This window comes from Perca fluviatilis, chromosome 21, assembly GCF_010015445.1.
Source record: "Perca fluviatilis chromosome 21, GENO_Pfluv_1.0, whole genome shotgun sequence".
Taxonomy (NCBI): domain Eukaryota; kingdom Metazoa; phylum Chordata; class Actinopteri; order Perciformes; family Percidae; genus Perca; species Perca fluviatilis.
Genome location: NC_053132.1, coordinates 23,866,990 through 23,882,249, shown reverse-complemented (window position 1 = coordinate 23,882,249; position 15,260 = coordinate 23,866,990). Strand labels below are relative to the sequence as shown.

At 41.4% G+C, this 15,260-nt stretch overlaps 1 protein-coding gene across 1 annotated transcript; it reads right to left on the bottom strand.

Moving 5' to 3' along the window:
* Positions 1–1,380: 1,380 nt before the first annotated feature.
* LOC120551148 (PI-PLC X domain-containing protein 1-like) lies at positions 1,381–12,696 on the bottom strand. Its single transcript, XM_039788348.1, has 7 exons — positions 11,955–12,696; positions 11,731–11,838; positions 10,842–10,966; positions 10,616–10,747; positions 2,409–2,570; positions 2,134–2,335; positions 1,381–1,949 (listed from the first exon to the last, which is right to left on the bottom strand). The coding sequence occupies exons 2-7, from the start codon at positions 11,828–11,830 to the stop codon at positions 1,699–1,701; spliced, it is 972 nt and encodes a 323-aa protein (XP_039644282.1). The 5' UTR covers positions 11,831–11,838; positions 11,955–12,696; the 3' UTR covers positions 1,381–1,698.
* Positions 12,697–15,260: the final 2,564 nt, after the last annotated feature.

Sequence of the window (15,260 nt, the reverse complement as noted above, 5' to 3'; positions counted from 1 at the left end):
TAGATTGTACCGTTAACGTTAGCAGTGTGGTCATGGAATTAGCAGGCAAACCAAATAGAAATGATACATTATTATAAATAGGTGCTGCTTTGTGGCTTATGTACAGTGGTGGATCTAGAAAATTTGACATGGGGTGGCAAAGGGGTAGCGAGAGATCTTGGCAGGGTGGCAGGGGAAGACGGTATATGGGAACCCCCGTATGTAAACAGACTGCTATGCCCTACTATGCCCCGCAACACCATGCTATGCCCTGACCCGCTACAACTATTATTTCTAGTCATAGTTCTTGGTATGAAAACGTTTTCTCTCAAATATTTTTTTTTCTCTCATAAAATGCTTTTTTGCTATCAGTGTGATAACTTTTGCTCTCAAACTCTCTTTTTTTCTTTTCTTAGATCATTTATTTTCTCGCATGTAATAAAGACACAAATCTAGCTCCATACACTCTGTCATTGTCGACAAATGGAACATCCCGTTTCCCCTTTTGAGACAGTACCACTTAAGAAAATAAAGTTAGCTTAGCTGGAATATACACAAAACACACTATTACACATGCACACAACAGTCATGTTTAGACTACTTAATCCTATTGTATTTGTTGTTTTCCCAGTTTGACAGTAATGTCACCTGGTTTAATTTGTGCAGCCGTATTGACGTGATATGTGAGAGGAAATGGATTTTATAGTACTCCTTAACTAATCACATACAAATGATCGGTCTCAGCAAGCACTGTGTAGTGTGTTGTAACGTAACGCCACCGAAACGGCGACTCTCTGTAAACGTTATGAATTCAAACATGCCAGTTTGTAATATTTTGTATTATGCTGTTCTTGTCTTTACTAAAATCAAAACTAATCAAAGGGCAGAATGCTCTTACAAATCACGCGGGAGCAATTAGACTTTTGGCTAACATAATAGACGCACTGTTGTTGATGCAGACTCTCCTTTAGCATACATTACATTTATTACAAATTTTACTTTAAATTAAACGTGTGTTTAAACTTGACCTGGGGAAACTGACTTCACCGACGCAATGCTAGTCTTATCATCCTAGCTAATCCACCAAGTGTGTAAACGTTAGTTAATGTTACTTCAGCAAGCTAGCCTTAGCTACTATGTTGACACATCCAGCCAAAACTTCCAGGCATGAGGTGAACATTTTATTGCAGTACCATGAGTTGACACAGAAAATACTTTTGATGTTCTTTAAAAAAACACCTCACTTAAAAACACCAGTAGGCTTGCACATGATAATGTTAACTGTAAAACCTACTGTAAAATCCACCCATCTAGACTCACAGAGGGGTGTTGATGTATGACACATGCATGCATAGGCTACACCAAAACACCCACTAAAAGTCTGAAACAAAAAAGCAAAAAAAAACAAAGAAAAACACACACACACCAGACAGCAACCCAGCCCCATATCTATATACAGTGATTAATAACCAGAAAACCTGGCAAACAATTTCATAACATGCAGCTCCTTAGCCTGTAACAGTTGGGCTACATAGCCTACATATAGACTAGCCTCCCTCCCCAACAGTAGGCTACACAGCGCCCCTTCCAGGTCCACAATATCATCGACCAGTGTAAAGTATGCATAGTCTGCCCTACTGCACACTGAGATGAAACTAGAAAAGAAAGAAAGAAATAAAGAAAGAGAGAAAGAAATAAATAAATTATGTTGAGCTTCCATTATGCTTCCACACATGTTGGAGTAGGCTTATTGAGCTGGACAACCGTTGAGACAAAGTCATCACAAGTCACCAAGTCTGAGGCAACTATGTTTATATAAGGTGTTTGGCTATATTGCTGTTTTAACCACTGCAGCATCCTTGGCAGACTCCTCTTTATGACGTTGGTAAGCTTGTCAAAAGGGTTAAGGATGTACTTGAGTACCCTGGTGTCTTCTGGCAGTGTCAGGTTCAGGCCGCACACAAAGAAATCTGCAGGTCATAGGGGACAAATGAAAGCTCAGCAATCAGTTCATAGAACAGACTCTAATTTCCTTAAATGGCTCTGCTCTTAAATGCTCTTATGCATCAATAACTTTGCACATGTGACTTGTGTGATGTCATTTGGTGAGAGTTACCATCAGCCCATTATGCCACAGGAACAGAAAGAACTCACTCTGTGCGTTTGGCCCTCTCATATGAAGATCTGATTCGAGCTTTGATTCAACCGTTGCGGGCTCCATACTATTGCCATAGTAATAAGTTATTCTAGGCCATAACTCGGGCTCCTGATTTGCAGAATAATCATAGGAAACTATGACATTTGTGCCTTTGTCCCAGCAACTCTTCAGGGTTGGGAAAGGGTCCTGTGTTGATACCTTGAAAGATTTTATTTTGTTAGTAGTATAAGGACAAGTTCTTTAAATATGAGATGATCTTATTAATCTTTACCTTGTTACAGAGTTTGGCTCCAAACACGGTCTTGATGGATTCGATAAGATTGTGGTGGAGCTCTTCAATGTTGTTGTCGAAGTCTTTGAAGTGGGATAAAGCCAGGATGAGGATCTCTTTGGGGTGCTTCCCTGCCCAGTCATTTATGTCCCTGAGAACAGTCTGATCACCATGGCAGAATGATAGCTCTTAAATATCACAGATTCATGTCCCCCAGGCATTGATCCTGATAGCACTATACAAGTGGATGAATCTGAAAATGTTTTCTGCAGGATAACATGTAGTACTAGTGTTATTCCAGTAACGTGTAGTACTAGTACTATTCCAGTAACATGTAGTACTAGTACTATTCCAATTATAATCAACAACAGACCACACAAAGTGGTGAATAGAGGGGCAATACTTAACAACCTAATTGGAATTAAAACTACCACTGCAATGATAGAAAAGGAGACGAAAATTAGATGTGGATTACTAAATATCAGATCTCTGTCTTCTAAAGCAGTACTAGTAAATGAATTGATATCTGATAATAAAATTGATCTATTCTGTCTTACTGAAACATGGCTGGGCCATGAAGAATATGTTAGTCTAAATGAAGCGACTCCTCCCAGTCATATTAATACTCAAATTCCTAGAGGCTCAGGCCGAGGAGGGGGAGTTGCAGCCATATTTGATTCAAGCCTGTTAATTAATCCTAAACCCAAACTGAATTATAACTCTTTTGAAAGCCTTGTTCTTAATCTTCAACATCCAACATGGAAATCAGAACAGCCAATTATATTTGTTGTTGTCTACCGAGCTCCAGGTCCCTTATTCTGAATTTTTATCTGAATTCTCAGAGTTTTTATCATGTGTAGTCCTTAAATCAGACAAAGTACTTATTGTAGGTGATTTTAATATCCATGTGGACGTTGACAGCAATAGCCTTACTACTGCTTTCAACACATTACTGGATTCAATCGGTTTCAGTCAGACTGTGCACAAGGCGACACGACTGTTTTAACCACACCCCGACCTTGTGCTGGCATATGGTATTGAAATTGAGGATTTAATAATATTTCCGCAGAATTTGGTATTATCAGATCATTTTTTAATTACTTTTGAATTCTTGCTACCTGACCATACTAAACTAGATAATGGCTCTTACACTAGATGCCTATCTGACAGTGCTATAGCTAAATTTAAGGAAGATATTACAACAGCATTTGACTCTATGTCGGTCCTTAGAATAACAGAGGCCCTCCATGTTAACCTCAGTCCCTCTCGGGTTTGATGCATTTGTGGACGGTGCTGCGACTTGCCTACGGACGACCTTTTGGACTCTGTCGCTCCTCCTCAAAAAGAAGACGATGAAGCGAAGGAAAACAGCTCCTTGGTATAACGAACAAACTGCAGATTGAAACAAGTCTCGCAAACCTCGAGGGTAAGTGGCGCCCACCAAAGTGGAAGAATCCCGTCTGGATTGGCAAGAAAGTCTCAAAACCTATAGGAAGGCCTTAAGAAAAGCCAGATCAGACTATTACTCTTCACTAATAGAAGAAAATAAGAACAACCCAAGGTTTCTTTTCAGCACTGTAGCCAGGCTGACAGACAGTCATAGCTCTACTGAGCCATCTATTCCTCTAGCTCTGAGTAGTGATGACTTCATGAGCTTCTTTAATGATAAAATTACAACAATTAGAGATAAAATTAATCACCTTTTGCCCTCAACTTCTAACAGTTCATCTTTAAATACAGGACCGCTAGAACGAACGACTAATCCGGACATATACTTAGACTGCTTTTATCCTATAGACCTTCAACAATTAATGTTAAAGATATCCTCAGCTAAGCCATCTACCTGTCTCTTGGACCCCATCCCAACGAGACTACTCAAAGAAGCGTTACCCGTGGTAAACACTTCACTATTAGATATGATCAATATGTCCTTATTAACAGGTTATGTACCGCAGTCATTTAAAATAGCTGTGATAAAACCTCTTCTGAAAAAACCGACCCTGGATCCTGAGGTCTTAGCAAACTATAGACCTATATCTAACCTTCCCTTTCTATCCAAGATCCTTGAGAAGGTGGTTGCTAATCAGTTATGTGATTTTCTACATAGCAACAGTTTATTTGATGATTTTCAATCAGGATTTAGAAAGAATCATAGCACAGAGACGGCACTGGTGAAAATTACTAACGACCTTCTAACAGCTGCAGACAAAGGACTTGTCTCCATTCTTGTTTTACTAGATCTTAGTGCTGCATTTGACACTATTGATCATACAATCCTGTTACAGAGATTAGAACACTTAGTCGGAATTAAAGGAACTGCACTAAAATGGTTTAAGTCTTATTTCTCTGAGCGATCCCAATTTGTTAACATTAACGATAAACCCTCCAAGCACGCAAAGTGCGCATGGCGTTCCTCAAGGCTCAGTGCTTGGACCAATTCTATTTTCCTTATATATGCTTCCTCTAGGACATATTATTAGGAAACACTCAATTAATTATCACTGTTACGCATGACGATACCCAATTATATCTGTCAATTAAGCCAGATGAAAGTGTTCAGTTAGCAAGACTTCAAGCGTGTGTTGAGGATATAAAATCCTGGATGACCCACAACTTCCTTATGTTAAACTCAGACAAAACGGAAGTTATTGTGATAGGACCAACGCCTGCCGAACTTCGTTTTCGAAAGATATAGCTACTCTGGATGGTATTGCCCTGGCCTCCAGCGCACGGCGGTCAGAAATTTGGGAGTTATTTTTTGATCAGGATATATCCTTCAACGCCCATTTAAAACAAACCTCAAGAATAGCCTTTTTCCATCTTTGTAACATTGCCAAAATCAGGAATATCCTGTCTCAGAATGATGCTGAAAAACTAGTCCATGCATTCATTACTTCTAGATTAGATTACTGCAATTCCTTATTATCAGGTTGCCCAAATAAGTCCCTTAAGGCTCTCCAGCTGATCCAGAATGCTGCAGCACGTGTTCTGACGAGAACTAAGAGAAGAGATCATATTTCTCCTGTATTAGCTTCTCTGCATTGGCTTCCTGTGAAGTCTAGGATCGAATTTAAAATCCTCCTCCTGACTTACAAAGCTCTAAATGGTCAAGCACCATCATACCTAGAAGAGCTCTTAGTACCTTATTGTCCCACTAGGGCACTGCGCTCCCGGAATGCGGGGCTACTTGTGGTTCCTAGAGTCTCTGGAAGTAGACTGGGGGCCAGGGCCTTCAGCTATCAGGCTCCGCTTCTGTGGAACCAGCTTCCAGTCTGGGTTCGAGGGGCAGACACCGTCGCCACATTCAAGAGTAAACTGAAAACCCTCCTCTTTGACAAAGCTTATAGTTAGGGAGTGAGGAGTTGCAGTGTCCACCTAACCCGGCCCACCTGCTTCTCCTCGTAGTTAGTTATGCTATTACAATTCTAGACTGCAGGGGATGCTGTTTCCTTCCTATGACACACTGAGCTGCTCTCTCTTCTCTACTTGTTACTTCTGTATGCATCCTGTCCCAGAATTGCTTGTTACTAATCTAGCTCTGGGGAGTTTACTCCCCGGAGTCCTTATGTTTCTTCTTCGCAGAGTTATGCTCTGTGATTCTCTGCAAATCCCGGCCGCATCCTGCTGCATCCTGCTGCATCCTGCTGCATCCGCTGCATCCTGCTGCATCCGCCGCATCCACCCATGCTCTGCAGCGCCACGCTACATCCCGCAACGCCCTGCTGTGATGTTCCTATGCACAGAGTAGTCTGGATCCGGTATAGGGGACTGCACTACTCAGTATGACACGATGTGCCCTGCTATGACATGAACTTCCACGATAACCATCGACGTCACTGTGACCTTTAATGTGACTATTACGCCACTGTTCATCACACCCCCAACCGGCCCGTCAGACACCGCCTACCAAGAGGTCTGCGGTGTTTTCTTCCTAAAAGGGGGGGTTTTTCCTTGCCACTGTCGCGATAGCCACTGCTAATGCTTGCTCTTGATGGAATTACTGTAATTGTTGGGGTTTTGGAAATTACAGAGTGTGGTCTAGACCTACTCTATCTGCAAAGTGTCTCGAGATAACTTTTGTTATGATTTGATACTATAAATAAAATTGAATTGAATTGAAATTAAAGGGGTGAGAGAATGATTATATAGGATATTTCACACTGTTCCTTAAGGTCTCCTAATAGGGTATGTAACATTGGTTGGGCTGAAAATTGCCCGAATGCTATTTTATGGGCCCGTAACTACCCTGTGAAAATGGCCCTATTTGTAACAAGAGCTTTTCTTCCAAATATGCTATGAACATGAATATTTACATGAGCTGCGCGCTGATTGGTTTGAGCGAACCACATTATGGGCCCTATCTTGCACTCAGCGCAATTGACTTTGTACACCGACGCATGTATCATTCCTATTTTGCACCCGACGCACAGCGGACTTTTCCCTCCACAGACGCACGTCGGTAAATTAGGGAATGTATTTGCGCTCCCGGGGGCGGTTCAGCGAAAAGAGAAGGCGTGTTCCGGCGCAAACGTTACTTGGTGCTATTTTGCAGTTTCAGAAAACAATTCTGCCACTGACCAGGAAAAACCTGGTCTAAAGTCAGTGGCGCTAATCTAAAGTCAGTAGCGCGTTATTCAGATGCTATTTTAGGGACGCATGCTTGGCCACCCGGCCAAGACGAGCATTTATTACTTTGCCGCATCCCGGACAGCTCCCGCTGGCGTGCGCCAGGCAAATCCGCCGTCATAATAGCAATCCGCCATGGTACAAGCGCGCCTGCTCTTAAAGGGAATGTGAGATGACGCTCTGATTGCTTATTTTCACGTTACGCCCAAACCACACCTAGCTACTTCAGACCAACCCATTTTAGATTTGCGTCGGGCGCAAGAGTCATTTATCCCGCCGGTATAATAGATACAGTGCCCGAGATCCGCCCACAAAGCTACTTGCGTTTTGCATTTCATACTTGCGTTTCAGATCGTTAAAATAGGGCTCAGAAACACATTGGAGACTAGACAGCAGGTCTCATATTTCAGACACTGCAATGTTTCGTTACTAAATTCACTTTTGAGATTTTTTTATGCGAGAAATCAACTATATCAAGCTAAAATATGGGCCGTTTTATGAAAATGTATGGCTAATTGCAAATTTGGTAAGACGTGTCGGATTTTCAGGAGGTCCACACAATCTGATGAGACAGTGGCAGCCCCGCTGCGCTCCATACCCAGCAGAAAGTCACCATTTCTGGGTTAGCTACTGGACAACCGGGGCTCGGGGCTCCACGGAGCTGTCCGGCTGCCGGCATAACTATGATATATTTACTTGAAAATTTTATTTGAATTTCGTCACGCCACTTATATAACAGGTACCCTAAGGTCATATAAAGCTAACGCTTGTGTCCGATTTCAATTTAATGCATTTTTGTGAATTTGAGGGGTTTCGTTAGCTGCTAGTGTCCATTCAATCCTATGGGTAGCAAAAGATCGAGGCTAGCTAGCTAGCTAGCTAGCTACACTTTCGGCATAACTATAATATATTTACAGTTTAAATTTGTCACGTCACTTATATAACAGCTACTATAAGGTCTTACAAAGCTAACGCTTGTGTCCGATTTCAATTTAATGCATTTTTGTGAATTTGAGGGGTTTCGTTAGCTGCTGGCGTCTCTTCAGTCCTATGGGTAAAGATTGTGGCTAGCTGCAGGCCCTGGAGCTCCGTCAGGGCCTCTGCATTTAGTAGTCCAGTAACCCAGAAACGGTGACTTTGCGTGGGAATTAGCCGTCAACTTTCGTAAAACGGCCCATATTTGACCTCTACATAGTTGATTTCTCGCATAAAAAAGTCTCAGAAGTGAATTTAGTAATTAAATAGCAGACCTCTGGAGATCTGCGTGACCTAGCTAGATTCAGAAGACTAAGCTGACCTCAGGTCAGTGGTGTAGCCTATGCAAATGTTGGGGCGTGACAAAGACTAGGAGTTGAGGAGTTGACGTCAACTTTTAACTTTGTTAACTTTGTTGAGATTTGCCCGTTTTCAGCAGCAGTTTCAAATTGTGAGATTTGCCGAGGAAAGAGGTGTCAATGGGATTTTGAGGTTTTGTATACAGTACAGGCCAAAAGTTTTGACACACCTTCTCATTCAATGCATTTTCTTTATTTTCATGACTATTTACATTGTAGATTCTCACTGAAGGCATCAAAACTATGAATGAACACATATGGAATTATGTACTTAACAAAAAAGTGTGAAATAACCGAAAACATGTCTTATATTTTAGATTCCTCAAAGTAGCCACCCTTTGCTTTTTTGATAGTGCTGCAAACCCTTGGTGTTCTCTCAATGAGCTTCATGAGGTAGTCACCTGAAAAGGTTTTCACTTCACAGGTGTGTCTTGTCAGGGTTAATTAGTGGAATGTTGCCTTATTAATGGGGTTGGGACCATCAGTTGTGTTGTGCAGAAGTCAGGTTGATACACAGCTGACAGTTGAAAATTGCGAAAACTTTGAATGTGTCCGCAAGGGCAGTCGCAAAAACCATTAAGCGCTACAACGACACTGGCTCACATGAGGACCGCCCCATTAAAGGAAGACCAAGAGTCACCTCTGCTGCTGAGGATAAGTTCATCCGAGTCACCAGCCTCAGAAATCGCAAGTTAACAGCAGCTCAGATTAGAGACCAGATGAATGCCACACAGAGTTCTAGCAGCAGACACATCTCTAGAACAACTGTTAAGAGGAGACCGCGCGAGTCAGGCCTTCATGGTCAAGTAGCTGCTAGGAAACCACTGCTAAGGAGAGGCAACAAGCAGAAGAGATTTGTTGGCCAAGAAACACAAGGAATGGACATTAGACCAGTGGAAATCTGTGCTTTGGTCTGATGAGTCAAAATTTGAGATCTTTGATTCCAACCGCCGTGTCTTTGTGCGACGCAGAAAAGGTGAACGGATGGATTCTACATGCCTGGTTCCAACCGTGAAGCATGGAGGAGGAGGTGTGATGGTGTGGGGGTGCTTTGCTGGTGACACTGTTGGGGATTTATTCAGAATTGAAGGCATACTGAACCAGCATGGCTACCACAGCATCCTGCAGCGACATGCCATCCCATCTGGTTTGCGTTTAGTTGGATCATCATTTATTTTTCAACAGGACAATGACCCCAAACACACCTCCAGGCTGTGTAAGGGCTATTTGACCAAGAAGGAGAGTGATGGAGTCCTGCGCCAGATGACCTGGCCTCCACAGTCACCGGACCTGAACCCAATCAAGATGGTTTGGGGTGAGCTGGACTGCAGAGTGAAGGCAAAAGGGCCAACAATTGCTAAGCATCTCTGGGAACTCTTTCAAGACTGTTGGAAAACCATTTCAGGTGACTACCTCTTGAAGCTCATCAAGAGAATGCCAAGAGTGTGCAAAGCAGTAATCAGAGCAAAGGGTGGCTACTTTGAAGAAACTAGAATATAAGACATGTTTTCAGTTATTTCACACTTTATTGTCAAGTACATAATTCTACATGTGTTCATTCATAGTTTTGATGCCTTCAGTGATAATCTACAATGTAAATAGTCATGAAAATAAAGGAAACGCATTGAACAAGAAGGTGTGTCCAAACTTTTGGCCTGTACTGTATATGTCCTATTTACCCTCCAAACTGTCGTTTTTCAACTATGCCAAGGTCAAATCGGGTTTGCATTATATCACCCCTTTAATACAGTTGGCATCACATACAGAAATCTTCTCTATTGCAATTATTTTTCCTTTGACATATTTTTCATTTGTTTTGACTTATTTATAATAAAAACACCTTCTGCACATCATTTGTTTTTTATTGCTAATAGTAAAAAGTTGGATGGTCAAATATCAAGAAAAATCTCATCTACAAACCTAAAAGCATCATACCGAAAAAGAAAATTAATTACCCCACAGCACTGGTCACAAGTCCCCTTTTGATTCAACTTGAGAGGAGTGATGACATTTTTTTACTGACTGATGTAACATTACAATGTTCTGGGCCGCCGACAGGATTTAAAAAATACTGAGGCCATGAGTTTATATATCCCCTTCAGACACCAAAAAGTTCTAAAATGTTATTTAAACGTATTTTTTCAAGCCCGTGTCATGTTTGATTTATTCAGCTGTGTTGAGTTGTATTCTCAGTAAGTTATTCATTCATTTGATGTATACCTAATGAAAAGAGGCAATGTTCTTTACCTCCGCATCAGTCCGTGTGCACAGCCCATGATAAAAGTAAAACTTATTGGGCTCTGGGTCATTTGTCTTGCGAGAGATCCTCAGGTCAAAGTAGCGAACTCCTGCATCCAGCTGCTGTGTGATAGTCACATCCTGCATCACAAGACATGACAACAGTCAAATAAACACTCCCCTCTCTATTTCTCATTATGCTCAAACACAGTCGGTAGGTTAAAACACCATTTACCTGAGTAGTCGCCGCTGTGCGCACTAGTTCACGTGCACATAGTATCGGGCTCAATTTTTTCAGTTCATCAGGTTCTATTATAGTGGAGTTGATGTCCAAGTCATAACTCATTGAGTCATGGCTACCTAGAAATTAAAACACAAACAAACACACACACACACAGAAACACACACAAACACACACACACATACACACACACACACATGTCATAGCAATGTCACATGTGTGTCAAATTTGTATTAGTCTTGCTTTGCCAGACCTTCCTCCACACGTTGCGGAGAGGCGGAGGGTCTGGCTAGTCTACACAGCATTCCGGGATGGGAGAAAAAACGTGCTCTGGTTTATTGGCATTTCTTTAAACCAATCACAATCGTCATGGGCGGTGATCCACACGGAGCCGCTGTAAAATAGTTGTGCGAGAGAAAACTCAGATTGGAAAGATAGTCTAGCTAGCTGTCTGGATTTACCCTGCAGAGATCTGAGGAGCAGGTAACCATAGTCCTCAGAAATCCACCAGAGTTTAAAAACGCCAACACAAAGAAAGCAGAAAGGAAACGGACATCGGCGAAAAAACATGCATCCAGAGGAATTTCCTACGACACCGGAGCAATCCCGGAAGTCCAACATCAAGGATATACTGTAGACTATATTTTTATAAACCTCCAAATGTTGCCCTTTCAAGGGAAAACCATGTATCTCCAGTTATTTTTTCCACTTTTTAGGGTAAAAAAGGAATGCATATTGTCAGAAAGCGTAAAAATGGCTTCTTTCTTGTTATGGAGATACATGTTTTTTTCCTTGATTCATAGCCTGTCAAAATAGGGAACAGTGCTGTGTATTAGTTGAATGCAGTAGCAATCTAAGCAGCTACATTATTTCAGCTACATACCTGGTATGGCCAGTTTATAGAGAGGAGTGTCTTGGAGTTGAGGTGCTAGTTGCGACATCCAGTCACTGTAGCTTGTGACTTCTCCTGTAGACATTGCCATCCTTAATCCTACATTAAACAACTCAAAGTCAACTCTTAGTCTCTTACCAATACAGTAGTTTGTATCTCATTATGAAAGAAAAACAAAGGCATTAAGTTCAAATGTTTAGAGGATCACCACTTACCCCTGCCAAGGTGAGTCCCAGCTTGTCTTGAGTTCTTTCCTACCTCAGACGTGACAGTGTCAAGAACTGTTCAAAGAACTGATATTGTTGTATATTGCTGCTCATTTGGAGGCTGCAGCATTCAGTTACTGCCTTTATAGCACTGTGGTAAGAGACAAAAGGTGTTTATCTGCTGTAGGCAGACCAGTTCTTGTCTTTAGGAAGCTCATTGTATGAGAATCTAAAAATAGAATTAATTCTGACAGGAATGTTTAATGAAGACATGGAGTTCATTTCTTCTCCCTTCTTCCTCGTGCCATCACTGCAAATAACTTGGGTTCCTTACATTTTCCTATCACTACTTTTGCAAACAACAATCATCTAAGCTCAAAAGGTCCACTTACTAACTATCCTCTGTGAGGAGGAGGTTAAACACAGGGACACAGGGGCTCCGGGGCACGCTAAATACTGTAGGTCTACACAATACACTGGTTTATTTAATACCAAGGAGGACATCTAGTGGTCTTTCTATAATCCTACAACTCTGAACCTCCCTCTACCAAAAGGAAGGTTTTTGATTGGTTGTGTTTGTTGATTGGTCTGTTTGAAAGCTTATAAGAAGGTCTCTTCCTGTTTTGGAAATATAACGAAGGCTTGTATTCCGAAACGCGTCGGATTACTTTAAGATTTAAGATGACTAAGCCATAAATAAAGGCTTAGTATTGTTCTAAAAGAGAGTGCCTTGGAGTTTCCTTATTGGTTTCTACTGTAGGTCTACTAGTTATGAAAACACACACACACACACACACACACACACACACACACACACACAGTGCGTCTCACTAGCTTTCTGGGGACCCGTCATTGACATAATACATTCCCTAGCCCCTTACCCTAACCTTAACCATCACAACTAAATACCTAACCTTAACCCTTACCCTCACTCTAACCATAAACTAATCTAACCCTAATCCTAAAACCAAGTCTTAACCCTCAAACAGCCCTTTAAAGTTGTGGGGTTCATTTTAGCCCCACAAAGCTGTCCAGACCCCACAAGTATATTGGACTCCCGGTATTTGGACCCCAAATACCGGGAGTTAACTATGTAGTTAAACAAGAACACACACACACACACACGTGTCAAAGCAATGCCACTGTCTTAATAAACCTCAATATAAAACAATAATAAACCATATATCTGTAATTATTGTTTTCCTTTTTAGGATTTAAAAACCCATTGTCAAAACTGAAAAATAGAAGACTGTCAGAAAGCTGAAAAATTACGTATCTTTTAGATTTTGAAAATGTGTTATGGAGATACATGTTTTTCACTTGAAAATCCTTGTTAATATCCTGTCAAAACTGGGCAAAAATAGGGAAAATAATAGTGCTGTGTATTAGTTGAATGCAGTAGCAATCTAAGCAGCTACATTATTTCAGCTACATACCTGGTATGGCCAGTTTATAGAGAGGCGTGTCGTGGAGTTCAGGTGCTAGTTGCGACATCCAGTCACTGTAGTTTGTGACTTCTGTTTTGCCTTCTCCTGTAGACATTGCCATCTCAAATTCTAGCCTACATAAAACAATGCAAAGTCAATTTTTAGAGGAACACCACTTACCCCTGCCAAGGTGATTCCCAGCTTGTCTTGAGCTCTTTCCTACCTCAGACTTGACAGTGCAGAACTATACAAAGAACTGATATTGTCGTATATTGCTGCTCCTTTGGAGGCTCGAGCATTCAGTTACTGCCTTTACAGCACTGTGGTATGAGACAAAGGTGCTTATCTGCTGTAGGCAGACCAGGAAGCTCATTGTATGAGGAAATCTAGACATAATTAATTCTGACAGGAATGTTTAAAGAACACATCAAGTTGTTTTTCTTCTTCCTTCTTCCTTATCCATTAATGTGCACTAAAGTCTAGTAACAATAGTAAGGAAAGAAACTCTATACTGTATGTTTCTGACTGGTTTACACATTTGGAGTAACCGTAACATGTTTTGGTTATCTGACAATTCAGTCATATCAGGCAAAAGAGTTCATTCTAATATTGTTAGCATGATCAACATTAAAATGTCATTTTAAGTCTTTTTAACTTCAGTGTTGAGATTTGTACTGCAACTGAGCCCATATGGGACGACAAAGTACTACCGTCTTTGTATACATTTCGAATCAATGGGCTAAAATCAGACCGAAAAAATGATAAGTTCACACTTTCATGTACATTTTCAAGTACAATCAGTGCTCGGAGTGGGCCGGTACTCACCGGTACGCAATACTGGCACTTCTACATTTTACTCTTAAGCGTACCTGCACTTTTTCTTGTGTACCGCTACTTCTCGCATGTAGCCGGTACTGTACCACTGACAGAGAACGTGTCAGTGTCAGAGAGACTGACCCTAATGTTACATAAATTACACTACCCAGAGGGCACTATGTGACTTACCTCAGATCTTAACGAATCACGTTAAGGCAAGCAGTCGGCCCACCCTATCAGAAGTTCGCTTAGCTACGGACGCTAGTTCGGAAAAGCTGTCTGATGCCTGCAGCCTGACCGTAACAGATTTAAACCTAGAAACTAAAAAGTGTGTAGAGTTCGTAAGTCGTCATGTTAGCCTGGCTTCAGAAAGGTACTAAAAGAATGCGTGTGCCAGAGCCAGACACGTCAACAGAAGTCCAACCAGAAACATCAGGTACGATTCATGAGCTTCAAACTAACGTTAATGTTGATGTGAGCGGAACAGCTAGCGTTAATGAGGAGTCTGCAGCTACCAACCTTAACGTTACCTTAGTCAATGACACCAACGTCAACAATAGCATGAGTAACGAAATCCATGGATGGCTTGACTGTTGGTCAAGGGACCAAATTATGTATTTTTGCTCCACGAACAGCTGGCCCGTTTTTAAAGAGAACGAACTGGGCTGCAAAACATGTTGCAGCATCCCATCACTTGCTGGCCAGACAGAGAGGGGACTGAAGCTGTCACACACGCACACACGACTTGTTTAAATGTTGTTAATAAATTGTTGTACCAGCAATATCTCCAAGTTTTGTTTTTCACTGTAGAAATCTCAAATGTCATAATGATTTGCCAATGCAAGAGAGTATCGGCACCTTTTTTTTTCCCACTTCAAGCACTGGGTACAATTGTATTCAACATAGGTTAATATTGAGAACCTTTGCTTGATCACTCATTTAAACCTTGAAATGTATCTTAGGATCTATGGATCTTAGATAAACTTTATAGACACGTGCAGGACAAAACCCATTAGTGATGACTATTAGAGCTGTGTGTGAAAGGAATAGTTGCAGGGCATTGAGGACGTAC

What these genes read in the sequence shown, in the direction of transcription:
- LOC120551148 (XM_039788348.1), bottom strand. Translation starts at nt 11,830, where the DNA reads ATGGCAATGTCTACAGGAGAAGTCACAAGCTACAGTGACTGGATGTCG. An exon ending in CTATAAACTGGCCATACCAG is followed by an intron (nt 10,967 to 11,730) that starts GTATGTAGCTGA and finishes TTTAATTTCTAG; the next exon opens with GTAGCCATGACTCAATGAGT. An exon ending in GAGCCAAACTCTGTAACAAG is followed by an intron (nt 2,336 to 2,408) that starts GTAAAGATTAAT and finishes AAATCTTTCAAG; the next exon opens with GTATCAACACAGGACCCTTT.